Raw genomic sequence first — 25,637 nt, 5'->3', positions numbered from 1 at the left:
TTGTAGTAATAGATTTATTTCATATACAGTATATGTTTGTCACAATTTGGTTTTCTTTTCTTTATCCAGTTTGGTATTGCTATTTCCAATCACCAATTGGCGAGCTGAATCACTATTATAGCCTCTATAAACTTTTTACCTCATTAATTTTGCTACTTTATTACTGGCTGTCAAGTAGTGAGTTATTGATTTTTAATTTCTAGTTGACCAGGTAAATTTATGAGCATCTTAAAAAATATATTCATTATTCTTAAGGTTTTGTAAGATGCAAATTCTATTAATCTTTTCCATTTTCATTAAGATGGTTTTTTCCAGTTTCCCATCAATAGGTAATTCACTGGAGATGCCACAAGGTGGTGCATTGTATGTGTTGTCATTATTAGCATTGCTTAAAGAAGTTATTTTTTTATAATAATAGGTTAACTTTCTGGATGCAGAAAGGTAAGGCAAAAGAACTGATCTGAGAGATAAGATTGTATTCCATGGGGGTGGGTGAAGGAGTTGTATGATGCAGCAAAAATGAAGAGCAAGAAGGTGAAGATTGTAAGTGAACTGCCATGTTATGATAGAGGTGAATTGAGGAAGAGGGTGTTGATAGCAAAGAATCAATACACACAGATTGTGCAGAAGGAATAATATAGGGCTTGGGTCTGAGAGCTAGGCCTATGGTCTGAGTTTGATGAAAAGAAGGATTTGTATAATACTGATGGACTGCATCTAAATGGTTTTGGTGTTAGGTATCTAGAGAGAGCTTTGTTCACTGAGAGTGTTGAAGTGTAAAGTCAGAAAAACTTAGGCGATTAGGGTAGATACATGTGAGTGTGAAGGCCACGTATGAGGCGAGCGAGCTGAGAATGACCAATAAATGTGAAATTTAGTCTCTCAAGCAGCAATATTGAATAGGATAGATAATCAATTCAGGAAGTAATGTTGATTGTAGGCTTAAAGGGATGCTACAGTTTCAATATACTAATGTCAGAAGTATCAGGAACAAGGAGTTTTTGGCATTGGTTAGTGCAACCTCACCAAATGTTAGAGACATTAGTGAGATTTAGTTAACAGCAGATGATGTAGTTACAGGGATTAGTGTTTTCAGGAAAGATAGAGAAGATAGAATTTTTGCAGCATTTTTTCTGATGGTATGAAATGTCATTAAGTCAAGTCCCTAATTTTATATCATATTTCTCCTTTGCTGTTGTATCTGATCTCACAACTGCAAACCTTTCTTCTAAAGTAAATAGTTTCTTTTTTTTTAAATAGAATTCACTTTGCATGGTTCATTGAATCAGAAAACAGCAAATACCATTGAATTAAAATCTGAAGATAATCATTATTGAAGTGGTTCTGACCAAGGTTGAAGTTAAACTAACATGAAAGTTTTAATGTAAATGCTGAAGTGTGCTGGTACACAGAACCAGCACACTTCAGCCAATGTTAATTTCAAAAAAAAAAAAAAAAAAAAAAAATGACAAAAAAGTAACGGGAGAAATGGAGGTTAAGTTTATTCGCAGTCAAGAAAGGGATAAGAACTAGGTTTTTCTCATAGAACAGTCAGTGAGTGGAATAGTTTGCCTTTAGGGGTAGTGAGTGCATCCAGTGTGAATGAATTTAAGGGCAGGTATGACAACTGGTTTGGGTAATTTGATTTATAGTCTCTCTTGATGAATCCTCGACTTCCTTGGAGGTCTTGGATAATAATAATAATTACATTCACTCAAGTTGCTTGAACTGAACATGTGTGACTTAAGGTATTATTGTATTGTTAAAATGGCAAATGACACAGTAAAACTTCCTTCTTTCACAGCCAAGGGTATCAAAGATCTCTGTGCATGTTTTGCGAATGTTCTTAGCTAAGAGATAAAATTCATTACCTGAGGTAAGATGACTGTCCTCTTGCTTATTTCAGAGATGAACTAGCTTTCAAAAGTTGTTTTTTTTTTGGTCTGTAGAGCAATGTTTTCAGAGACCAAACATTGTGCTTTTGAGCCCACTCATGGTACTAATGTACTATATGTTTACAACCTTTCTGGGGTGGCAGTCCGATTAACGGGAGAAAATGTAATTTAGTGTATTTTGGCTAAAGATGCTGCACATATGCAGGAGCATCAAGATTATCTCGGATTCCAGTATGATAAATCAGGATAAATCACCTTGTTATACTATACTACAAGACTGACTAAGATGGCAGTTGCCTATTTCACAAAAAAATATCACGGAAGATTGACAAAGTAGGAATGTCTGCAGTATACAGTAATCCCTCTATTAGTGCGTCATTTTTTTTCGATACCCAAATTCGATTAGTGCATCTATATACATCTTAAAAATAATGTTATGGATTTTAAAAATTTTCTATCTATACATTTTTATGGCTAACTATTTTAAAAAATCACCCACCAGAATAATTTAGTTACCGATTTAAAACATTTTACAAAACTATGTTCCAAGTTTTTACTGCCAAAATTTTGTCGTCTGCTATAGTACGCCCACAGATTCAAGACCCTTCGACACTTCTGCACATGTCACAAAAAGGAGAATCCATTCCGATAATAGGGTAATCAATCCGTCTTCTGGGATGAGTTGTTTATTATTACACGTTGGAAAATTAACTTCTCTTTTATGATCATTGTAATTTTTAAAGTGGTAACTATTTTGCTTGTATAACAGTTGGGAAATTTTATCAATAAAGCACGTGATTTCGTGTGTTGGCGACCAATTCGTACGTCCTTCATTTCTTTCTCCCCTTTAATGATAACGTCCAAGAGTTAATTAAATCTCGTTCTGAAGAATTGAGTGATTCCGACCTGCTAAATTTAGATGCACAGCGGGAAGATCCCGAAGAATATGAAGAAAATTTAACCACTGATAGTCAGCCAAAAAAAGATTTCACAGAAACAGTTTGAAAATATCATTCGTACAATCGAAATTTTTAAGCAGCAATGCTTAGAGGCTGGCCCTGATGAAGAAAGAAGCAGTAAAATTTGCAGAAGAGTAGAAGAGGCAACAGGGCCATACTGTCGGTTGTATGAAAAAAAAAAAAAAAAAAAAAAAGAAACAAAATGGGCGTCAAACTATTCGTTAACTTAATTCTTTGTTAAGAAGTAGAATAATAAAATTTATATTCTGAATGTTTTATTGTCTAGGCCCTGAGACATACCTTAATTCTTTTATAAAAAAAAAAAATTAAGGGTCAAAAAAGAAATCTGAGGAATGAATTATACATTTTCCCAGTTATTATATTCGATTAGTGCGTTTTCAATTAATACGCCTGTTTTAAAGAACACATTAGCATCACTAATCGAGGGTTTGCTGTATATTAGTGCTATACGAACAAGAATGCCAATTGAAATGATGTAGGATATTGACAATGTAACCCACCCTCCTCACTTTCCTGCTGAATTGAGAATAGACCTATCAACTAAACCCATCTTATAGTAGCTGTCAGCTTGGACATTAAGCTGTGATTTGTTATGACTAGGAAAAATTCCACTGAATCAACTTAAGTTATTTAGCAACTTGAAGAAATATATGATTTGAGGATTATCTTAGACTGTAATTGCTGTTATTCCCTCTCTTTTTTGTGTGGAAGGGTACTTAAACATCAGGGTACTGTGTTAAAGCAGTCTGCAAGAAATAAACTTAAGTGTCTCACCCCCCCTTCCCATTGCCTTTAATCAGATGCCCAATTTAGGATTCTAGGTTATGAAGCATGTCCCTAATATGAATATATTATTCAAAATGCTGTTTTATTTTCTTTCTTAATCTTTGTCTCCCTTCAGATTTATTATAAAAAGGAATAAGGACTAATACTAATTATGCTCTACTTAGGATCCTAGTCTGTTAAGTTTAATACCCAGGTGATGTAATGGACATGGATGATGAAACGTCAAGTGTAATATATAATTAAAATATTATATTTTTCCTCTTTACAGCACTGGCAACCATTAAAAAATTATGCATTTTCCTCACTTAAAAGGAAAAAGCAATTTCTTGCTATATTGTTTCTATGAAACTTATTTAATTTTTTTTTTTTTTTTTTGCAGACAATAGGAGCATCATTTGTTTTAAAAAACTGGGGAAATTACAACATTGCAATATGGGTAAGTATTTTTTTTTATTGTATAACTGTGTACTTGAACAGTCAGCATACTTGAAATCTTTCATTTATCTTGACCTATTATTCTTTGATAAGCATTTTAAGCCTGTCTGCATCATCTTCCTTATCTGATGGTTGCATGTATTTGTAGGCCAGTTAGTATGTTTTAAGGAGAATAAAACTAGTTTCCAGAAGAAACCATTCTACCTCCATATTAGATTGCCTAAGACACCCTGACTTAGTCCTTGTGGTTTTCACATCCATGAAGGGATCTGAACCTAGATTCTTCTAAAGATATGTTTATGTTATTACTTACTGAGCTATGGCAGCTCCTTTAATCTGAACATCTCTGGAAATTATGCTTTTGGAGAGAAGGAAATTTTCATGATTTGATTGACCTGGTATGCTTATAATCTTGGTATAATATTAATTTTTTTGTGTGCATACTTTTATGATATTTTTAAACGTGCATTAGTATGTGGCATATATCATGTTATTTTTAAATTTGGCAAGGGAAAAAAAAAGTGTTTTTGTTTTAATCTATATTTTAATAAATTATTCTAGACAAGAACTTCTATTCTTGTTTTATTCCTTTGTCAGACCATGCACTCCAAACATGTTTTGACATGTTTGGAGCATGTGATCTGACAGGCCTGTTTTATCACAGTGGAGGTATTTAATGTGGCATTTGTGTTTATCTTTTCTAATTGGGATGGTGTCCTGTTTCCCCCTATGTAAGGTAGGTTACAGGTACATTGAAATTTGTAGACCTCAGACTGGGCAAGAGGATCTTTGGAAGAGCTAAGTAAATTTCTTAATTTTGCCAGGAGTTTGAAGGTTGTCTAAATATTGTATTTAAGTAGTGTTCTATCTATTTTTAGTGAAATGCCCCTAATGTATGGTATGGCTATTGCATTCTTGTCATCTTTTTTTGCTTTTAATGGCATTTTTATGGAGGATCTCGTGAACAGTTTGTTCATAAGCTTGTTTATTGGAGCAAATTGTTAGGGTTCTGTGTTTAAGGATGCTGATGACTCCTAGTTTTTGTGTTGGATGGTGGTATGAATTTTTATTTATGTATTGGCCTGTGTGTGTGTGTGTGTGTGTGTGTATAGGTTTGTAGTAAACTGAAGGAAAGGCAGCCTGAGGGAAGATGTGTGACAAGCATGTCTAGAAAAGGAAGAGTTGTTTTCAATCTCAATGGTGAATTGGATATGTTAGTGTTGTTTGTTCAGGTGGCTTAGGAATGTATTTAATGTTTCGTGGCCGTGGGGCCCAATGGCAAAAATATTACAACATATCTGAGCCAGACTTTGGGCTTTAGGCTGGCTCAATCTAGAGCTCGTAGCTTGAAGTCTTCCAGCAGGTTTGGAGTAGGACCACTTGTTTATGGTTCCATGAAAGTAGCTCAGTACCTTGATATTCTGGATAATCAGGTGCTGCCTACACTGTGGAGTTTTTATGGAACAGACCCATGTTACTATCAAGATGACAATGCCCCATGCCACAAAGCTGCATCTGTTATGGAATGGTATGAAGAGATTGGTGTTAAACGATTAACCTGGCCTGCACAGAGTCCTGACCTCAACCCTATTTTGAACACTCGGGACAAATTGGAGTGGTGATTGAGGTCCAGAGCATCACGTCCTTGATCTCTCGCTGAACTCAGTGCTGCTTTGATGGAGGAATGAAGACAAATTCCACTTAATGTCTGCTGCACATAGTTGGAAAGGCTCCCTCAAAGGGTGCAGGAGGTAATTAAAGCCAAAGGTTTACATACCCGATATTAAGGTTCGCCTGCTGGTATCAATTGTGAATTGCTAAAGTATCCAGACAATTATTGGTAGATAGTGCATGTCTGCTTCCTATTTCAAATCCATATTTTTTTTTTTTTTCCCCATAAATCAGTGTTTTACTGTAATTTTGAATGGCTGTGTTGAAGACTGAGTATTGGTGTTAAGGAAGATCAACAATGGACAGCTTACAAAGAATGCCGATTTATTTTTTATTGTAATGTAAGCTTATAGTGGATATGAATATCATATCCACTGACACATAAGTTTACATTACAATATCAACATCAGAAGAACAAAATGTGTGGTTTATTGAGTTACTAATATTTTGCCTTTACACTTTTTCACACTAGCATCATCATAGCACAAATTACAAATATATGACAAAGGGTACCCAGTTAGATTGTTGCAGAAACAGTTGTTCAAAAGTAACTGAAAAGGAATTAACACACTATCAAGTTGCCCTCTGTGGGCCAGAATAAAAGAAAGAAAAGTTAATTCTTAAGATGAATATTGCCTGTATATGGCAATATTCATCTTCAGAACATTTTATAATTCAAATTAAAATGCAAATTTATTTAATAAAAAGTTGCCTTAGTGATCTCTTCCTTTAAAGGGTTAGTTTGTTGATTAATAGAATTAAAATTTAATATGTCCTTTCTCTGAATTGCTATAATAGTAATTTTTTGTTGAATGCAGAGATCAGTATGTGCAGTTTGATCAATGAAATACTGAATTTAATTTTTTGCTATTATTTTATCACTTACAGGATACTGCTGGAGAAGAAAAGTATTCTGGACTTAGTTCATTTTATTGCCGTAATGCTGCTGCTGCTATTTTAGCTTTTGATCTTACAAAGTATAAAACATTTGAAACACTAAGGTAAGAATTGCTATATTTATGTTGGATCTATGCTTGAAAGGACAGAGCTGTGAGAGAAGTTATAAAGAGAGACATTGAAAACACAAAAATATAAAGATATAAACTTTATTTGTGAGAGAGGTAAAAATCAGTATTGTCGTCAGTTTCAATGCTACGAAATTGTTTTCTCAGGCAGCTAACTAAAACAAAGTAAAGAAATGTTTATCAACTGAAGATATTAAATGCTACTTAAGTTTGTTATTGTAAACAAATTCCTGAATGCAGCATTTGTTTTGTCTTTATTATAAAAATATAATAAAATTTATTAGGTAATTATGTTAAGAATTCAACTAGAGCATCTGGGGGCTCACTTAGTAATGATGCTCTTAGTTTGGAGAAACCTAAATACAAATCCTGTCTAGAACACAAAGATACTTTGTAAAAGTATCTATTATCTACACACTAAAAGTGTGTAGAGAGTATTAACCACCATAGCAAAGCATTGTTAGGTTTCTGTGCACTCAGATTACTTGCCAATGATGGACCATTGAGTCTAACACATAAAGGAAAGAAGAAAATTCAGCTGAAATTGTTTGAAAACCTCAATTATTATCATGATCATCTTTATTAAATCCTACATAACTAAAATTTGGAAAAGGAAATGTATTTTTTAAAAATTAATTTTCACACAGAAATGTTAGTAAACCTATCACACATTGTGTCTACACTAAGGGTTAAATTAACCCTTAGTGTGTTAATCTGTTAAAGTTTCCCCATCAAGTGTATACTTGGCATCCCATCGTTGCTTACCAAATCTCAAAACCTTACACTTGGCAGCATTGAACTGATAGTTCCACTTACCTGCCCATTCATGCAATCTATTCAAGTCCTCTTGTAAGGCATTAACATCAGCCTGACTGTGCATTGCTCTCCCCAGTTTTGCATCATCTGCAAACAGCTGGATATCACTAGTTAATCATCCCAACCCAGTATCATTAACATACAAATTGAACTACAATGGCCTCAAAACTGACCCCTGTAGCACACCACCAGTGACCTTTCTCTTTCGAGATACTGCACCCCCACATACAACTTTCTGATACCTATCTGACAACCAGTCACTGATCTTACACAGAAGTCTGTTATCCAATCCCATCTCTTTCAATGTAATTAAGAGCTTGTCATGTGGCAGTCTATCAAAAGCCTTTGCAAAATCAAAGTTCACCACTGTATATGCATCTCTTCTGTCCAAGGTATTTTACCTTACTATAGTACATAAGTAAGTTAGTGAAACATGATCTCCCCTTAACAAACCCATGCTGATAACTACAGAGAATACTGCTGTTATCAACCCATTTCTGTATCCTACTTCTCACCAATCTCTCCAGGACCTTCACCACAACTGCAGATTACAGACCGGTCTATAATTTGAAGCTACGGCCTTATCACCACCTTTATGCAGTGGAACAATTTTACCCTCCTTCCACTCCCTTGGAACCTGTGCTGTTGCAAACCTCTTGTTAAACAGGCATGCCAATGCTACTGCCAGTTCCCTGGAATTAAGATGCGTGGTGATATTTCATCAAATCCTATCGCCTTGTTAACATCGAGGTTATTTATTTCCTCAAATACCTTCTGCTCACTGACAATTAAGCTATCCTCTCCTATGTCCTCTACACTCAAGTTCCTCATGATTCCACCCTGATCAGGATGAAACACACTTATAAATTGATCACTGAATGCTTCAACAATGACTTCTGCAGCAGTTACCATTCTACCACTTTCATCCCTTAACTTCATCTTTCCATGATCATTCTTCCTTCTACTTGCCATATATCTAAAAAAAAAAAAAAAAAAAAAAAAAACCTCTAGGGTTTTTCTTAGCCTGATTTGCCAATTTCTGCTCATATTCTACTTTTGTTTTCCTTACTAACTGAGTCACTCTCCTGGCTTGTTCTTTATATTCTTCGCTGATGTGACTGATAACCATTATTCATCTTGTACTTCCTCCACATTCATTCATTTTACACCAACCTTATTCAGCCTTTTGGCTTTGGGATACGTTCGTACATTGATGCTGTTATGTATTTCTTTATAGGTTTCCATGCAGCATTTATTTCCTTACTGCTCAACTCTTCGTTCCATGTTATAGCTTGAAGTTGTCTCCTAAACTTGTCATAGTCACCAGCCTTATAATTCCACATATATCCTTTCCTCGCAAAAGCCTGCATATGACTAGCCACAACACAGGTAATTACTTCATGATCACTTTCACCAACTGGAGGAAAATGTGAAACCCCCTCTAACGAAATGATGAGATCTAGAACTCTTGATCCTTGCGTGCCTTTCTTCACATGCTGCCTGAGTTATCTCTCTCAAGAACTCAAGAAATTCACTTTCCTTATTCCCAAATGCTATCTCTTCATTCCAATCTATACCGCCATAATTAAAATCACCCATAATAATTATCCTTCCTTTGTTCACTAATCCAAGTTGTCGATACATTTCTTCATCACCACCACCTTCCACATTCCCAGGCCTATAGCAACATCCAACTAAATATGTCTTCCTCTCAACCTCCACATTATGCCACACTGCCTCATAACCATTTCCTCACTTGTCACTATTTCCCTCATGTGGACTTAATTCCCCTGCTATCATCAGCAGCACTTCTCTCCCTCCCTTCCTGCCCTTTCTATCTTCGCGAAAAATACTGTACCCTTCCATTTCTATTCCCGTTACGATATCATCTTCATTCAACTATGTTTCACTTATTCCAATGATTTGGGAGTGAATAAACTCAATTACTGAAACCATTTCATCCTCTTTATTTCTGATAATGGGCATAGTACTACAATGCAGAAAGCCGGAGGGAGAAACTACTACATTCAATCTCCCCAGACTAACCACCATGGCAAACACAACAAGAACAATCGCCCCAAGTTCCTGACATCCCTTAAATGGGACAGGGGTGCTAAGAATTCCTGGCAAACCAATCATTAATAATACTAGGAGTAAAATCAACTGAAAGATAAAACCTGGAAGAAGAAAAATATCATTGCTAGACAATATAAAAAAACTGGACTTTACTGAACAGAGCTCTTAATTAGAGTGACTAAAGACAGAAGTAAATTTGCAATGGTGGTTGCTAAACTCCATTAGGAAATAGCACTTAAAAAGAAGAATAAGAATGAAATTTATCTTTTACCTAAATATCTTGACAAACATCTATGAAACAGTAGATGTCTGACTAGCATCAATTTACAAATCTCATCTTGGTTGTCAGAAATCTTTTGCTTTTCACTTGGAGAGTGAATTAGCCAGTCTTATGTGGACAGAGCAGTGATGTTAACTGCCAGAAATTCTGGAGGGAAAGTCTTTCATCCAGAAAATAGGCATGACTGTCCAGAAAACAGTATAGTTAAGGCATAAGATCCTGTGCAGATAGAATTAACTATATTCTCATGAAATTAATTAGGCTTATATCAAACAAAGTTACTGGACATGTTAGCATGCTGTTGAGCTTAAAAAAATTGAGGATTATGTGAGAAATTAAAAACATTGTTTGAGCCTTTTCTTATAACATGGTTTGATTTGTACAAGTTTTTCTGGTGGTATTGCTTCTAAGTAATTGAGTTTAGTGATTTTTTTTAACTTGGTTTCCATTTATACTTTCGAATCTGAATTTCATTGAAGTTTTTTCTCATGTAAGGAAAACATGGTGTGACCAATTCTGAATTAACCTGTTTTTCTCTATGTTGAGCTTTACATTATCAGGATGAATAAAAACATGCATGTAAGAGCAATATACATCCAGAATTTTTCTTCGTTTGATGGTATTTTTAAACCATTATGATGACAGACTTGCATATATTAAATATATATCACTCATGAACACTCTGATTTGATTGTGATTGGTTCAGTTGAAACAAAAGGAAGATAAAACTGATAGGTTTAGAAAATAAGTGAGGAAAATAAAGAAAACAGCATGGATTGCAACGAAAACCATTTAGGAGATCAAAGAAGAATAACACTACCATATTCCAGTAATAGTAAGAAGCAAAGCAGAACATTTGCAGTGGTATGTACTTGTATTAAAAAAACTCCTACCACAAGATTTCTTGAAATTCTCCAAAACAGAGTGGAAGGAAAGATATTGCCAGGAAGACCTGATAGAAAATACCTACCTTATGCTAATGAGGATGATAAATTGCTGCTGATGAGGTTTTTCATATTCTATTTATGCAACCTTTTTAAGGAATCCAAGGTCTCTGACCTAATGTCAAATCTTCATCTTCTCATGGTGCATCTTATCTGGATGCTGAATGATTAGATGGGCTGGAAGTTTGGGATTTAGATGACCAAACTGTATTCTTATTGGCTTCATCATGCAGAATGATGGTATAATAGGACAGAATTGGAAAATGGCATTGGAATCTTGACAGGTAGCCAATGTTACCTTTCACAGGGCATTCATAGTTCTTGCATGTCCGTAGTAGCCCAAGTTGCAGGTATGTAGTACTCGCTTCTAGATGTTTGAAAGGATGTGCATTCTCTGTAGTGATGAATTTTATGTCATCAAATTTTTAACATGTACTTTTAAGAAGCAGGTGCAATATGGTATGATAGTGCTACATAAGTTTACATTACTACAGACTCCATTACTGTTATGTCTTACAAGGGTGGGCTGAAATGTAATAATCACTGTAAAGTCAGTGAGAGAGACCCATGTAACTTACACATTATTCTACTGAGGAAAGAAAAAATCTATTGTTGCACAAACCAGTCCTCGGCTGCAGATATGGCTTTATCTGTGGTAAATTTTGTTCTTCTGAAATGTTTCACTAAATTTGGGAATAGGAAATGATCAGATGGGGCAAGGTTGGACTAGGCAGACATTTTGTATTGTCTGTAGGGTTTCATGAGCAATGTGAGCAGGTGCATTGTCCTGCAAAAGCAACGTGCCTCTGCTCAATTTCCCATGACACTTTTCCTTCAGTATCTCCTACAGTTCCTTCAGGGATATTGAATAAACTGCTACTGTCACAGTTTTACCTTTTTTGAGGTACTTGGATAAGGATTACACCATCTATATCCCAAAAGATAATGACCTTCCCTGCTGACTTTTTGGTTTGGAACTTCTTGGATGTGGAGAACCTTTGTCTCCATTCCATTGACTGTTGTTTGGTCTCTGGCATGATGATGATGAAGCCATGTTTCATCAACAGTAACAGTACAAGCCGAAAAATTTGCACCTGATTTTTCAAAATGACCCAAAATCCCTTGATTGCAATGCATATTATTTATTTTGTCCTCATTCAAATGTTTGGGGATCCAATTCATAACTTCATAAAACCCACTGTTTATATTCATCAGCATTATCAGTTATAAATACTACTAGTTCTTCACAATGAAGAATTGAATGCCCTGTGCCAACAGTAATCTGAATTCTTTAATTTTTTTGATCCTCTTAAGTTGATTTATAGCTCTAAAAAAGGATAGTGTGTATGTTTCATTAAAATGCATATTTTTGTAGGCAGCGTTATCTTCCGCTCTTGGATTCAATTAGCAGTTCATCCATGAAGATTGTAGTTGGAACAAAACGGGACCTTTTGAGGAGCTGTGCACGAGAGGTAATGTTCTTTAATTCTTTCATAAGAATACTTTATTCTGCATGAATTTCTCTCTCTCTCTCTGTGTATTGTAGTATATTTTGATATCTTGTAATCTGTGATAAAATAAAATGTAATATATATAGAAATATGAAAATATAATTATATGCATGTCATTAGATGTGAATGCACTGCTTTAAAAATCAAATTGAACTTTTTAAAGACACTTATCACATATAGTAATAATGTAGAGGTGGGTTCATATTATGCAGTGAAATTAACATAATACCCAAAGACATTCAGATATCCATGTGCACAGTGTAGTTTGAACCTACAGCCTGCCTATTGGTTGGAGTGGAAGCACTATCTATTCAGCCAACTGGTATGATATAATACCAGCAGCATCTCTACTTTTATTTACTACTATTATCTGATCACGGAGTCAGAGACTCACTGTGGGAGGTACACACTATCGCACACAGTGCTCATCTGACTTTGCCTTAAACTGATTCAATGTGTCTACTTTCACAACACACTCAGGCAATGCATTCCACTCACTGACTACTCTCCATTAGAGCCTCTGTAGCTCAGTTGGTATAGACAAAGCCCTTTGGTCAGAAAGACCTGAGTTCGATTTCCATCTGTGGTGTAAGGAACCTTTATCTGTCTCTTTCATTGAAATGTGAGTCAGCCAGTCTCATATGGAGGTTGGATTTTTTTTTACGTGGAAACTTGTTTGTTTTTTGTTCCCTAGAACAGGCAAACTGGCCCTCTGAACATACAGATTATTATGGTCAGGTATACTTAAACGGTTTCTTCCAGCCCTAGGCCTGATTTGTCAGCTATGCCAGTCCCAAGCCCGGAAAAAATGGGGGATTGAGATAATGCCATGCCCCCCCCAAGCTGGTTCTTTATAAACCTCACTTTAATTATTCAAAATCACGAAATGAAATTAAAATATTTACTATATAATCAGTCATGCATGTTATGCTAATTTCAGTAATGAATATTAACACCTAATGGTCGACAATGAGTTTGATTGTTGTAATCCTGAAACGATAAAATTGTCTCGTGAAGGCAAACACGTTGTTGGACGTTTCAAAATGTGACATAGAAACGTTTCAAATTTCGGCTTATCTTTATATATAGAATGGATATAGAAGCACTAGTTCTAGACAGCATGGATGCAGATGAATACATCACCATGCCATAGTAGATGATGTATGATAGAATACAACTGGTGTGGTGTATTCATGCAGCTTCTCTGTTTGCAGTTAAAAACATTACCTTCCCTCTGTTTACTAGCAGTTTTTAAACAGAAGTAAAAAATCAGAGTATTCTCTTGCCGTCTTTCTGGTCAACATCTCAAATTCTGAGCTGCATCAAACTAAATGTTACCAAAGTTGCATTATTTAGACAGATTCACTACATTCTCTTCTGGCATTAAGTGTTTGGTATACTAATTACATACTATGCTATGTTGGATCTGACATTTCAAGAAGCCCCACTTATATATGTTTTTCTGTGTTGGATCCTAAGACACACACATTGGGTTTAATGGAAATAAGGCTACTCCTCTGTAATGAAACATTGGCATTCCAACCTACCAAGGTTCGGAGAAGTTATTTTTTGCTTGGCACCCTAGATTATGCTAATCTCACATACTCCTTCCTGTCGAAAGGAGTTGATATGCCTATACATTAATACTGTTAATCAGTTTTAATCATTTACTATATTTTAATAGTGAAAGCAATCTTTATTTTGCTTCATTCAATAACTTACTTGAGCCGTAAGTCCTCAGGTTGCTTTTATTTGATACATCAAATTTGCTTTATTCTTACAAAAAATTAATCTTTATATGGATATATATTTTGAAGTAGATCTATTCTACTAATTTTAACTTGTATATACATGTAGTTCTCACTTGCTGAATTTTTTATTTTAAATCGTGTGTGGTGAAGGCGATTAGGGGTGTGTTTGGGGAATTATGCAGTATGCAATGACGTAATGATCAATTAGAACGAGCCTCAGTTACTCACGAGCTTTGGTGATGCGAGTGTGTTATTTAAAAGGCCTAGAAGAAGCATTTAAACTACTTGAAAAAGCTCAAGCAATCTTTGAATCACAAGATTAAGACTTTGAATGATTTAGTAAATTTTTTCGCAAAATGAATAATGCTTCGGCTTGCTATCGAGATATTTTAAATGAAGAGAAGTGAAAGTCAACAAAGCAGATGACACTTGAGGCCTTCTTTGGGGGGAAAAAAATGTACTGAAGCTTGCTAATATATCTTCTATTACCTCAATGGCTGCCAATTCACCTGGTGATATAGAAATGAGCTAATTTTTTTCAAAGAATCTTTTTTAATTTAAAATTTTTCTTATGTTATTTTTTAAATATGTAAATCTCTGGCAAGTAATGTCTTTCTTATAATTTAATATTAATTTTATATATTTCTTCTTACAAACGTCACTCTCTTATAGCATTTTTTCTAAGGCAAATAAACTCCCGCTTTACAAACGGTTGCCAGGAACCAATTAATTTGTAAAGGCGGGAACTACCTGTATTTAAATGTTAATGCATTTCACTTGACACTGATGGCCTCAGATGCTAATGCACCAAAAAAAAAAATCAAAACCATATTTCTTTGTTGCTGTTCCTGAACCCAAACAACAAAATACTAACTGTTTACAACTCCTAATTGCTTTCCTTCTTTGAGTATTGCATTACATAGATGATATGTCTTCCAGCTCTTGAAAGGTATTAATGCAAATTTTGAAAGAATAGCATTACAGTTCTGGTTTGTTTTCTGCCTTTCCTAGCAGTTGAAAAAGTGGGTATTTTCTGACAAAGTGAGAAAATTGAGTACTAAAGTAAGGATTTTACTAGTTCATGAAATTAACCCTGTAGGGTCAGGTGAGGAGAGGGATCACTGGCATTTTCTTGAATTTGAAATGCCTATTAGGCATAAAATACATCTCATTTTCTCTTTTCATTTTGTTATACATGATGCAGATCTACAGTTAACTTGTTTCTACATTTATCTATGTACTGGTTCTGTGTTGACAGCATTTTGTGTGCTGTGAGAAAGGTTGAGATAATGTAGTTAAAATGTATTGTTCACTGTATGCATTTCTATTATTTTTATGAAGAAATGAATTTATTTTAGGTATAGTATACATCTGATTTTCTCAGGTTGTTTTTTTCAATCGATTTCTATTGCTCTTACATTTTAATCATAAAATATACCTTAAAATATATTCATGCCTAAAAATCTAATTTTCTTGCTTTAATACATAGTTTATACATATCTCTTTCATTTTGATAGGTGGATGAAGAGGAAGCTATAGCATTCACTAGATCACTTAACCAGGATTCTCTTCCTAATGGTACAGTGCCTTATTTTGAAACATCAAGTAGAACAGGTTATAATGTTGATGAAGCCTTTGAATATATCTTTGAGCATTTCTACCCAGCAGCAGGATCACAACCCAGGCCCCCATCTAGAGATGATAATTTACTTGTTCATGATTTAAACAGTAGGGGGAATACAAATAGGAAAAAAGTGTTTTGTTGTACATGATGCAGATCTACAGTTAAAAATTTGTTTCTACATTAATACTGATCATGTATGCTGGTTCAATATTGACAGCAATTTTAAGTCTGCAGAGTAAGGTTGAGATAATGCAGTCAAAGTGTACAGTGTTCACTTTTTACCTTTGTATTGATATTTTCATGAAGAAATTATCAAATCTCCTTCCACTTATATGAGCAGTTAAAATGTAATGTGATTAGAAAACTTGATGAATGAGCTTAATGAGGATGCAGCCCAGTCTATGAAAGAAAGTTTGATATTCTCTCAGCCATTAATTGCGACCTTAATTGAAATGGAATAGAGCATTAAAGATAATGTTTTAGACTTTTTTTTGTACTATTATTTTATTCATTTTCCTTTCTTGGAAAAATTTGTCTTAAGATCACTTACAATAAAGTAAAACATTAAATAATTTTATTTATATTAAAATAGACTGCACATTCTCCACTTTTCTGAAAGCAGTTTATAGACACATCTTTATCTAGTATTTTACATGCAACAAAAATACTCCAGAAAATAATTTTGTATTTCTTCCAAACAACTGGGAATGTGTATGATGTAGAATCTCGATCACATGATCTAAAATTAATCTTTGAAAGGAACTTGGTCCTTTTTAGAAAGACAGTGTAAGAAGGAAAAAAAGTTAATATTTTTGATACTTGTTATTCAGAAATTACAATTTTTTTTAAAGTACAGTGGCATGTTTCTACAATTATTTTCACAAAAGAAAGTTGGAGAGGATTCATAATTAATTCAATTAATGTACCAGTCACTATGGTTGGTTGGACGTTACTAGAATTTTTAGAAATGCTTAAGTCATAAGAGTTAACTTTTAAATTGTCTTTCTATTCATCAATATGTGACAAAGCTTTGTCGCATTCTTGCAGTGTAGAATATTTAACACACTGTTAAATTTTTTATTAATAAGTAAAGTTTTAGACTTTATATAATAAGACATTCCAACCTATAACCATATGTGTATTGTCCTGTGATATTTTTTTTCAATAGATTTACAGGATGACATGTTCACAACTATGAACATCTGTGATTTTATTTTTAATTGTTGATATCTTGATATATTAATGAATTGAAGCATTCATTATAGAATTTAAATAGATGGATTAATTTCAATATTCATCAAATTTATTTTATAATTCATTTAATAAAATTTCACCATTAATTAGGGTATTCACAGAATGAACTGATCAAAATAAGGAAAACAATATTGACAATTTAATGTACTCTTTCATTATTAACCCTGACATTCATCATGCATTTTAAAATTTACCATCACAGATATTACGTATCAAAATGTGATCGTTGTACTTGCATTTTCCTTGCTGTGAAAGGACAATGGTGATATATATTTTTTAATTGTTGATTATGTGTGGCATCATTCTATGTATTTAAATTCTATAATTACTTTGGAAGTTTTGTAAAATGTCTTCCACATTAGATCCTTTTCATTTCTTTTTCCTCTTATGAAAAATAAAACTTTTTTATTCAGGTTTTGTTTTCTGTCACCTGCTAAGAAATTGTCCATAAATTACAGTCCATTATTATATTAATTAAGAACCAAAAAAAAAAAAATCAAATTATGTAATGTTTCTTTAAGTGCTTATGGAGATATTATTAATACAGTGTTCTATTTCAAGAATCAAAATTTAAAAATGGTAGCTTAACTTTTAATGGAGTGCCAAACTATGTACTAAAGGACTTTTTTTTAAAAAATAATGCTTTTTTAAAAACTTTTTCTGTGAATTTTCTTTCACTCAATAAAGATGGTAGTTGTCAAATTAATTTGTCTGATTATAGAAAACAAACAAAAATTCATTTCTTCAGGAGGCAATTGAAAAGAATATAGGCAGTCTCCCTGACTTACTTAATAGTTACATTCTTCAAACTTACCTAACCTGGATTTAATCCCTCTCACCTGCAAAGTAATTTAATACAATATAAACAGTACAAGAAAAGAGAATTTTTTTTTTTTAAATATAATTTTCAGAGATGACTGAACAGTGGTTTGTTGCTTCTCTTCATAAATCTTTGAACACGTTTATGCAGCATTTATTTCTCTCCTGATGAATGACTGTGACACATTACCATCAATGCTAATACTATAGCACATTCATGTTGAAAGCGAGACTGAGGAAAGTGCATACTTGTGGCATGTGGGCTGTCTACCTTGCAAATAATGTGGTTTAAGTAAAACTTTATAATTCACAATTTTTCTAGTCCTTTCATAATAATTAATATAATTCACTTGCTTGTATGTGTAATTTATTTGAATTTCAAATACTGGTAATTCCTATAAATCAAGAAAAAATCAACTGCAAAAGCATTTGGTAATTGTGTAATAGTTTTGATAGTATCAAAATACCTAAAACTTCTGAGATTGTGCTTATTAAATCCAAAAAGAGGGGGGGGGAGGGAGTTTCTCGTGTGTGTGTTAGGGAAATAGCATTAAGAAGAGCATCTATACGATTATTATTATCTGACACCTCCATGGAGTTCAAGGATGCATCGAGGGAGGGCACCTGCTCTACAACTCCTGTCTCCACCATTTACCAACAAAATCCATCTACTGCCGACCACCACAATCATCCATGCTCACGACGGGTTTTGAACCCGCAGCCTTTTGACTGGAGAGCGGATACACTAACCAGCCAACTACTACTACTTTCTACTATGCAGTAGAAAATTTAGGTATGTTGCCTACATAGCTCAATAGATAGTGATGATGTCCTTAGGTTGGAAAGACCAGAGTTTGAATCTATTGAGGATGCAAAGAGCCTACATAAAGTTTTTTTCTTTCACATCGGAAGGTGAGTTAGCTAGTATCATATGGAGGTAGCAGGGTTTACAGGCCAATAAAATAAGAGCAAACTAGCCAGAAAAACTACAAAATCACTAGATATAATATACTATGGTCTTATCATAGCTTTAGTTGCTTTTGCTATAGCTCATGTTGAAAGTTTGTCCTTTTGGTTTAATCCTTCATCCTAAAGGCAATTGATGTGAAGTCATTAGTCTCTATATACATATACAAGTAGCCATGTCGTGAAGTTACTTCACGCGCAAACTCTGTTTGCATACACTTGAATAAAGGATTAAACCAAGAATATAATTTCTTGGCATCTTTAATTTATGCTATAAATCTTCCCTGAAGAACATTTTGTTAATAAGACTTAAAGCCAGCACTGATTGGTAACTTTTGTGCCAAAATAAACTGTGCATAACTGATTTTCATTATGCACTTTCTTTTTCCATTCCACAGGAAGATACAAGTCCAAGATGAAATAATTTACTTATCTAAGTAGAAAATGATTAATAGCATGCAAGGAGCAGTACTGTCAATTGATTATGCAAATTTACTTAGTCAACATGCACATCTTTTATGTATACCCCCCCCCCCCCCACATGTTATAAAAGGGATTTGAACTGAATTATTTTCATCATTTGGATAAATTGGTTAAAAAGGTTCTGTTAGCTTCTATATCAATATTTCTGAACATTTTGGATCCATGATTATACATTTTAAGAGAAATGGAATTATGGCTAGTTTTGATGTCACTTCTCATGTTCCTCATCAAAGAAGTAATATGTATTTTACAAGATAAGTTATCTAGAAAAGTTGACAGTATTGATTCATTGTAAAAATTTAGTTTACTTCTCATATCTTAGAGACTATCTATAAACAAAAATAGGCAACCCTCTGTTTCCTGTCTAAACATCATTTTGAAGATTGCAGAGAATAAGCCACAAATACTTCCTCAATAAAACCAAGAATGTGGAAGGGGTATATTAATCATTTCTTGATATGGAGCCATGGTGTGGATACATTAAAGGAATTTTTGAACTATCTCAACCACTATTCTAAAATAAAATTTTCTTGCTGAGGAAGGCAACAGTTCTCTTCCTTTTCTGGATATCAAACTTAATTGGTTATCAGAAGAACTGAAGATATCTTTATGCTCAGTCTCGTCATTACCCACACCAAAAGCTTGGTAGAGTTTTAGGAACCTGTACATTTACAGGTTTTCTTTATTCAGTGATGAAGAAAATACCAACGAAAGAATGACTCAGCAGAATGGTTATCATAAAAGGACTGTTTAATCCCCCCTGCATTGCCATGTTGAAGATAATAATGTTGTGAATGGTTATATGTGTCTCCCATACATCAGCTCCATTATAACAAAGTTAGTCAAGATTTTTGAGAAATATAAGATCCAAACTTTATTCGCTTCTGTAACCAAATTTTGATCCTTACTCCAGTAAAACCAAAACAGAGCCTGAAGTGTGCAGGTGTGTATTGTTTTTGGTGAGACATCACCTATCCAGTCGGGTTCTGAACTCTACTCATTCTGACAATTAATCCACTACACATCAACTGAATTTGGACAGATAAGAAATCAAAAACAGATGCTATGATGAGCTGGAAATAAAAACATTGGAATCAGCAAACTTCTCTCAACCCTGATTGATTTAATGTAAATCTCAGCTAGAACATTCAGATCATTACTCCTTTGTTATCCAACTATGGCCTACGCAAGACCACTGTTCACTTCTGAACAGTACAGTTAGATCCAGAATTTCTTCAAAATGACAGCAATATTCATGCACTTTTAAAAATAGTCAGATCTTAAGTTCCAAATGTATGATTTGGAAATATGCATTTCCAAAAGGGTAAACCTGTTTTATCAAATAAACACACATTTATGAAATGGTAGTAAATATCTAAACTAGATTGGTGTAGGATTATACACTACAAATATAAATTCAGACAAATCAGCTTGTGGCAATTTATATACATGATGATTTAAGAGTAGAAAGTAGGTATACATTCGAATTGCATGCAAAAGGATCACCTGGTAGCACTCAAAAGGATAAAAGGCTGTGCCAAATGAATTGTGCTTGAAGGAAGCTCTTTTCTTGAAGGAATAACATTGCAAATTTGGCTATCTTGTAATGTAATGTCTCAAAGATGATTATCATCATCAAATTCCTGCCATGTACTCTCAAGGGGTGTACAGGATATGATAGCACTACATGAAAAATTTACATCATTACTAACTTCCTATCTACAATTTTCCTCCAAATCAGTCTGTTACTTGTCAAGACTCCAACATTACCAGATCTTATATTTCTATCGTCTAAGACACTTTGTACCATATCAATCCACCTATATCTTGGTCTTCCTCTGGGTCGTTTTCCTGCCAACTTGGCAGAGAACACTTGTTTTGCTAATCTTTCCTTGCCCATTCTATTTAAGTGACCATACCACCTGAGATTAGCTCTGCTAACACATTCCTGGATGCTGACAATGTCAAGTTCTTTCCTAATATTCTTGTTTTTAATATGATATTGCCATTGATGCCATCTGTTCATGACTCTAATCTTTCTCAGGACTCTCATATCTGCGGTCTTTAGTCTTTGGTCAAGTGTTTTACTTCTGACCAGCTCTCAGATCCATAAGTTAAAACTAGTTTGAACACTGTCTGGTATACAGCTAATTTAGTGTTCCGACTAATTTCTCTCTTATTCCATATGAATTTATTCAATTGACTTCCCACCATACCAGCTTTGCTGATTCTGTTATCTATTTCTATATTTAATTTACCATCTTCACTAAAAATCGTGCCTAAGTAGCTGAAATGTTTTACATGTTCCACAGGTTCTCCATTCACAACACAGTTGACATTTTCAATGCTGATCTTCATACCATATCTATTACAACAGTTATTCAATTTAATCAGGGAATCTTGCAGACTTGTAGCGGATTTGTTTAGAAGTATAGCATCGTCCGCATAAAGTAAAGAGCTGACATTAACATCTCCAATTTTGATATCATGTTTAACCACTTTCCTTCATAATGTGATCCATATAGATAATGAATAACAAAGGGGGTAATGTACATCCTTGTCTCACACCAGATTTAACATTAAACCATCTTCCTGTACTTCCTTCAATTCAAATAAAGACTAAGTATTGCTTGATATAATGCCCCACTGACACCATATAACTGTAGCGTATTGCATAGCTTCTCTCTTGGCACCTTGTCATATGTCTTTTCCAGATCTACAAAACTCAAATAGAGATCTTTGTTATATTCCCATGTTTTCTCCGCTATTTGTTGTAAAGTGAAGATCTGATCCTGACAGCCTCTATTTGGCCGGAATCCAGCTTGTTCTTCACCCAGCTTTTCTTCCACAATTTTTCTCAACCGTTTCTCAAGTATATCATGTATAAGTATAAGCTTCTTCAACAACCTCCAGAATATTTTGCCACCTTCTTGATATTTATTTTCTATATTCTTGCCAAAGTCCTCCTATGACTTTTGTTTAGCTAGTTTTACGCAGTGTTTTGCTTTCTTACATTTGTCTCTGTATTCTCTAAGAGCACAAGCTGACTTATTTGCCAGGAACTTTTGATATGTTTCTTCTTTTCTTTCACTGCCTCTTTAACTTCCTGTGTCCACCATCGAGTTCTAATTTTTCTATCCTTGCAGACAACTTCACTACATGCCTCTCTAGCTGAATCAATCATGGTTTTCTTCAAGGCTTGCCACTGAATCTCCAAGGTTTGGCTCCTGTTCTCAAACTCTTTCATTTTTTCTTCAATAATTTTTTTGTATTATAGTCTACAGTTCACATCTGAGAGCTGCTCAACTTTCGCTTTAAAACTTTCTTACATGTCATTATTTTCAATATGAAATTCAATTTTATCCTGCTCAAGACTAAAAGTGATCACTTCCAATTTCAAATCCTCTGTACACTCTGGTGTCCTGCACCATGGAGAAAACATCACTATCAACAATAACATAGTCAATGAGACTTTTCTTATTCCTAGCCTCTTCCCTCCATGTGAATTTGTGCACATTTTTGTTGGAACATGGTGTTAGTAATAACCAGTCCATGTCCTGAGCAGAAATCCAACAGATATTTGCCATTATTATTAGCTTTGCTCTTTTCTCCAAATTTTCCCAAAACATTTTTGTATGTCTGACAATCATTTCCCCAAATAGATCCCAACAAAGACCAACTTTTCCCTTTTCATTGTGTCATAGCTTTCTCTAGAGCCTCAAAAAATTCCTCCACTTCTACCTTAGTAGAACCTTCTGTGGGACCATAAGCACAAATAAGTCTCATTGTTCAGTTCTCCATTCTGATATTTGCCCAAATCACTCTACTTGACACTGCCTGCCATTCAAGAAGATGAGCCTCGTATTTTGTGTTGAATACTATGGCTACTCCTTCTTTTCCTTGATTGTCATTGCCTGTATATAACATTTTGTATTTATTGCTCAGAAAGATCTCACCAGTTTTTGTCTTCCCTATTATGTCGATCTGGTACTTATCTAATTCCTCCGCTAGCTCCATTTCTTTGCCATTCAGGCTTCTTATGTTGATAGTACCGATCTTTAACTCTGATGTTGAGTTGGGGTGTATTTTTAGATTTGTTCTAGTAGCTGACTTTTTGCTGTTCGCCCTGGTTCCCTGGCGAAAACAACGGGGGCCCCTTGTTTAACTGGGCAACGCCCCAGCCAGCATGAAAATTTGTCATGTTGTACCATCATTTCTAGATGATTACTTCATGCAGGGAAGAATTATTGGAAAGCTTGACTACTGCAGCATTACTGATATTGCCAGAGAGGGTGGAATCTCATATAACATTGTGAGATTCACATACCTACTCAAAATTCCCCTCCAGAAAACGGCTTTATACTTGCTCCGAAGGAGGAGTGGGCCAGTTTGTTTCAAGAACTCCTGAATCACTTGGTGCTAAGCATGGTATGACATTGTGAGAGCTGCATCACAGTTAGGGTGGACATATTCCATATTGAAATGTCTCTCCACTTAGTTTTCTGTATGCACTGTACATGAATTCTTTAACTGCATCCTTAGGAAATTTGTAACTTTTGCCAAAAATGTATTGTAATTAATTTGTACATAACTTAGATTTTTTTTTTATGTAATATATAATTTATTAGTATACTGGCAATAAATTTATGTCCACATTTGTGTAATCATGAATTTTTTTTTTCATATACAAGTAATAATTAGTGCCATGCACAATTAGATGCTCTTTTCATACAATGAATTAAGAGGTTTGCCATGCACAATTAGATGCTCTTTTCATACAATGAATTAAGAGGTTCTTGCTATATTATATATATAGCAAGAAAATGGTAGGTAGCTCACCATTTTGTTAAACGACTGAGAGTTTTTTTTTTTTTAAGGTGATAAAGAGAATTCAACAGCTTAGGTGGTAGACTTGCATTAGAAAGAAGAAATCAGAATGAACAGGGCAACCACATTTCTCAGTTAAGAAACATCTTAATAATATAATCCATAACAGACAATTCAGTGTATCACATCATTCCATTATGTCAGTTTGATACATAAAAAAAAAACACTGAGCATTTATTCTGAAAAAATGTCAGCGAGAATAGCTCAAAACAAAATTTTAATCTTTTATTTATTTATTTATTTTTTTTTTTTACAAATTAAAAGAATCTCAAATTCTTTAGCCTGTGTGGCTCAGTGGATGTGGCGCTTGGCCGCACGAAGGAAGACTTGATTTAGAGTCTAGTCGGCGACTAGAGGAAATTTTTCTAAGCCTTTATTCAACTGGTTCCTGAGTTAGTCGATCTCTTGCATGGGCAAGCGGGTTTTTTCTCCTGGAAACTCTGGTTTTTCATCCCGTAAACTCAAGAAAATCGACTGTAGAACCCACATTATTACAGACATTAAATACGAGTGTTAGGGTTCGGGACTATAAGATGGCAGCACTTATTGAGCCATCACTCTTCACTGCGTGCTGCTTAATTAGTGATAGCCTTGGGCCAATAACCGATTTTTTCAGTACTTTCAATACCACTCCTGAGATACTGATTGGTCTATAATTTGCTACTAGTCTTAGAACCTCCTCTTATGTGAGGGAATTATTTTGCCCTCTCTTCATCCTCTTAGAACTCAACCAGAGCTGAGACTTTAAAGAGCCTAGTCAGAGGCATTGCTAGTTCCCTCAAAACACGAGCTAATAACTCATCTAATCATACAGCTGAGATTGTGCAATATCCCAAGAACCTCCAGTTCATCCACTCTAATGAGTACATCCACTCTATCAGCACTCATTAGAGATCTTCCACAGTCAATTCTTCCTTTTACTTGCCACATAGTGAAAGAACTCTTCGGCATTTTCCTTGGCCTGCTTGGCTAGTTTCTCTCTGATAACAGTAAAGAATTTTATATAATTTATGGGTAATTTAAATGCAAAAATGGGAGAAATAATTGAATAGAAAGGTAAAAACTGAAGAGGAATGAGAAAATTTAAAACACATACACAGTAAAATATAAAATTGATTAAACATAAAACATCCATGCATAAGGAAGGACAATGGAAAATTAAAATCCAGTAGAATAGCATTTAATAATACTATCTATTAGATGCAGTTACATGTGTACTTTTAGAACTAATTAGAAAAAAAAAAGCTTTATTTAGTATAACTGAAAATTGGGAAGGATGAACTATTTTGGCCAATTCAGCATGTGCTGTGAACAGTTCGTTTGAAAATACTGCTATGCAGTAACTTGATGTTATTTCATGGTTAGTCTTAACTCCATATTCGACTGATCCAGAGTTATGAGGTTAGATGAACTGAGTGTAATGGTGATGATTGA

At 34.4% G+C, this 25,637-nt stretch overlaps 1 protein-coding gene across 1 annotated transcript in view; it reads left to right on the top strand.

The window, feature by feature from the left end:
• Positions 1–17,513, top strand: part of LOC150094674 (ras-related protein Rab-20-like) — a 114,842-nt gene extending 97,329 nt beyond the window's left edge. Inside the window, exons 3-6 of the mRNA XM_090411305.1 lie at positions 4,041–4,097; positions 6,656–6,768; positions 12,284–12,380; positions 15,688–17,513. Coding sequence (XP_090267431.1) covers positions 4,041–4,097; positions 6,656–6,768; positions 12,284–12,380; positions 15,688–15,942 — 522 coding nt within the window. The 3' untranslated portion in view covers positions 15,943–17,513. The remainder of the gene's footprint in view (positions 1–4,040; positions 4,098–6,655; positions 6,769–12,283; positions 12,381–15,687) is intronic.
• The last annotated feature ends 8,124 nt before the right edge of the window (positions 17,514–25,637 follow it).

This window comes from Typopeltis vanoorti, chromosome 21 (genome assembly GCF_054136105.1).
Source record: "Typopeltis vanoorti isolate ZY-2024b chromosome 21, IOZ_Tvanoo_1.0, whole genome shotgun sequence".
NCBI classification, from domain to species: domain Eukaryota; kingdom Metazoa; phylum Arthropoda; class Arachnida; order Uropygi; family Thelyphonidae; genus Typopeltis; species Typopeltis vanoorti.
Note: the sequence above shows the minus strand (reverse complement) of the source record. Positions and strands in the feature narration are given on the sequence as shown.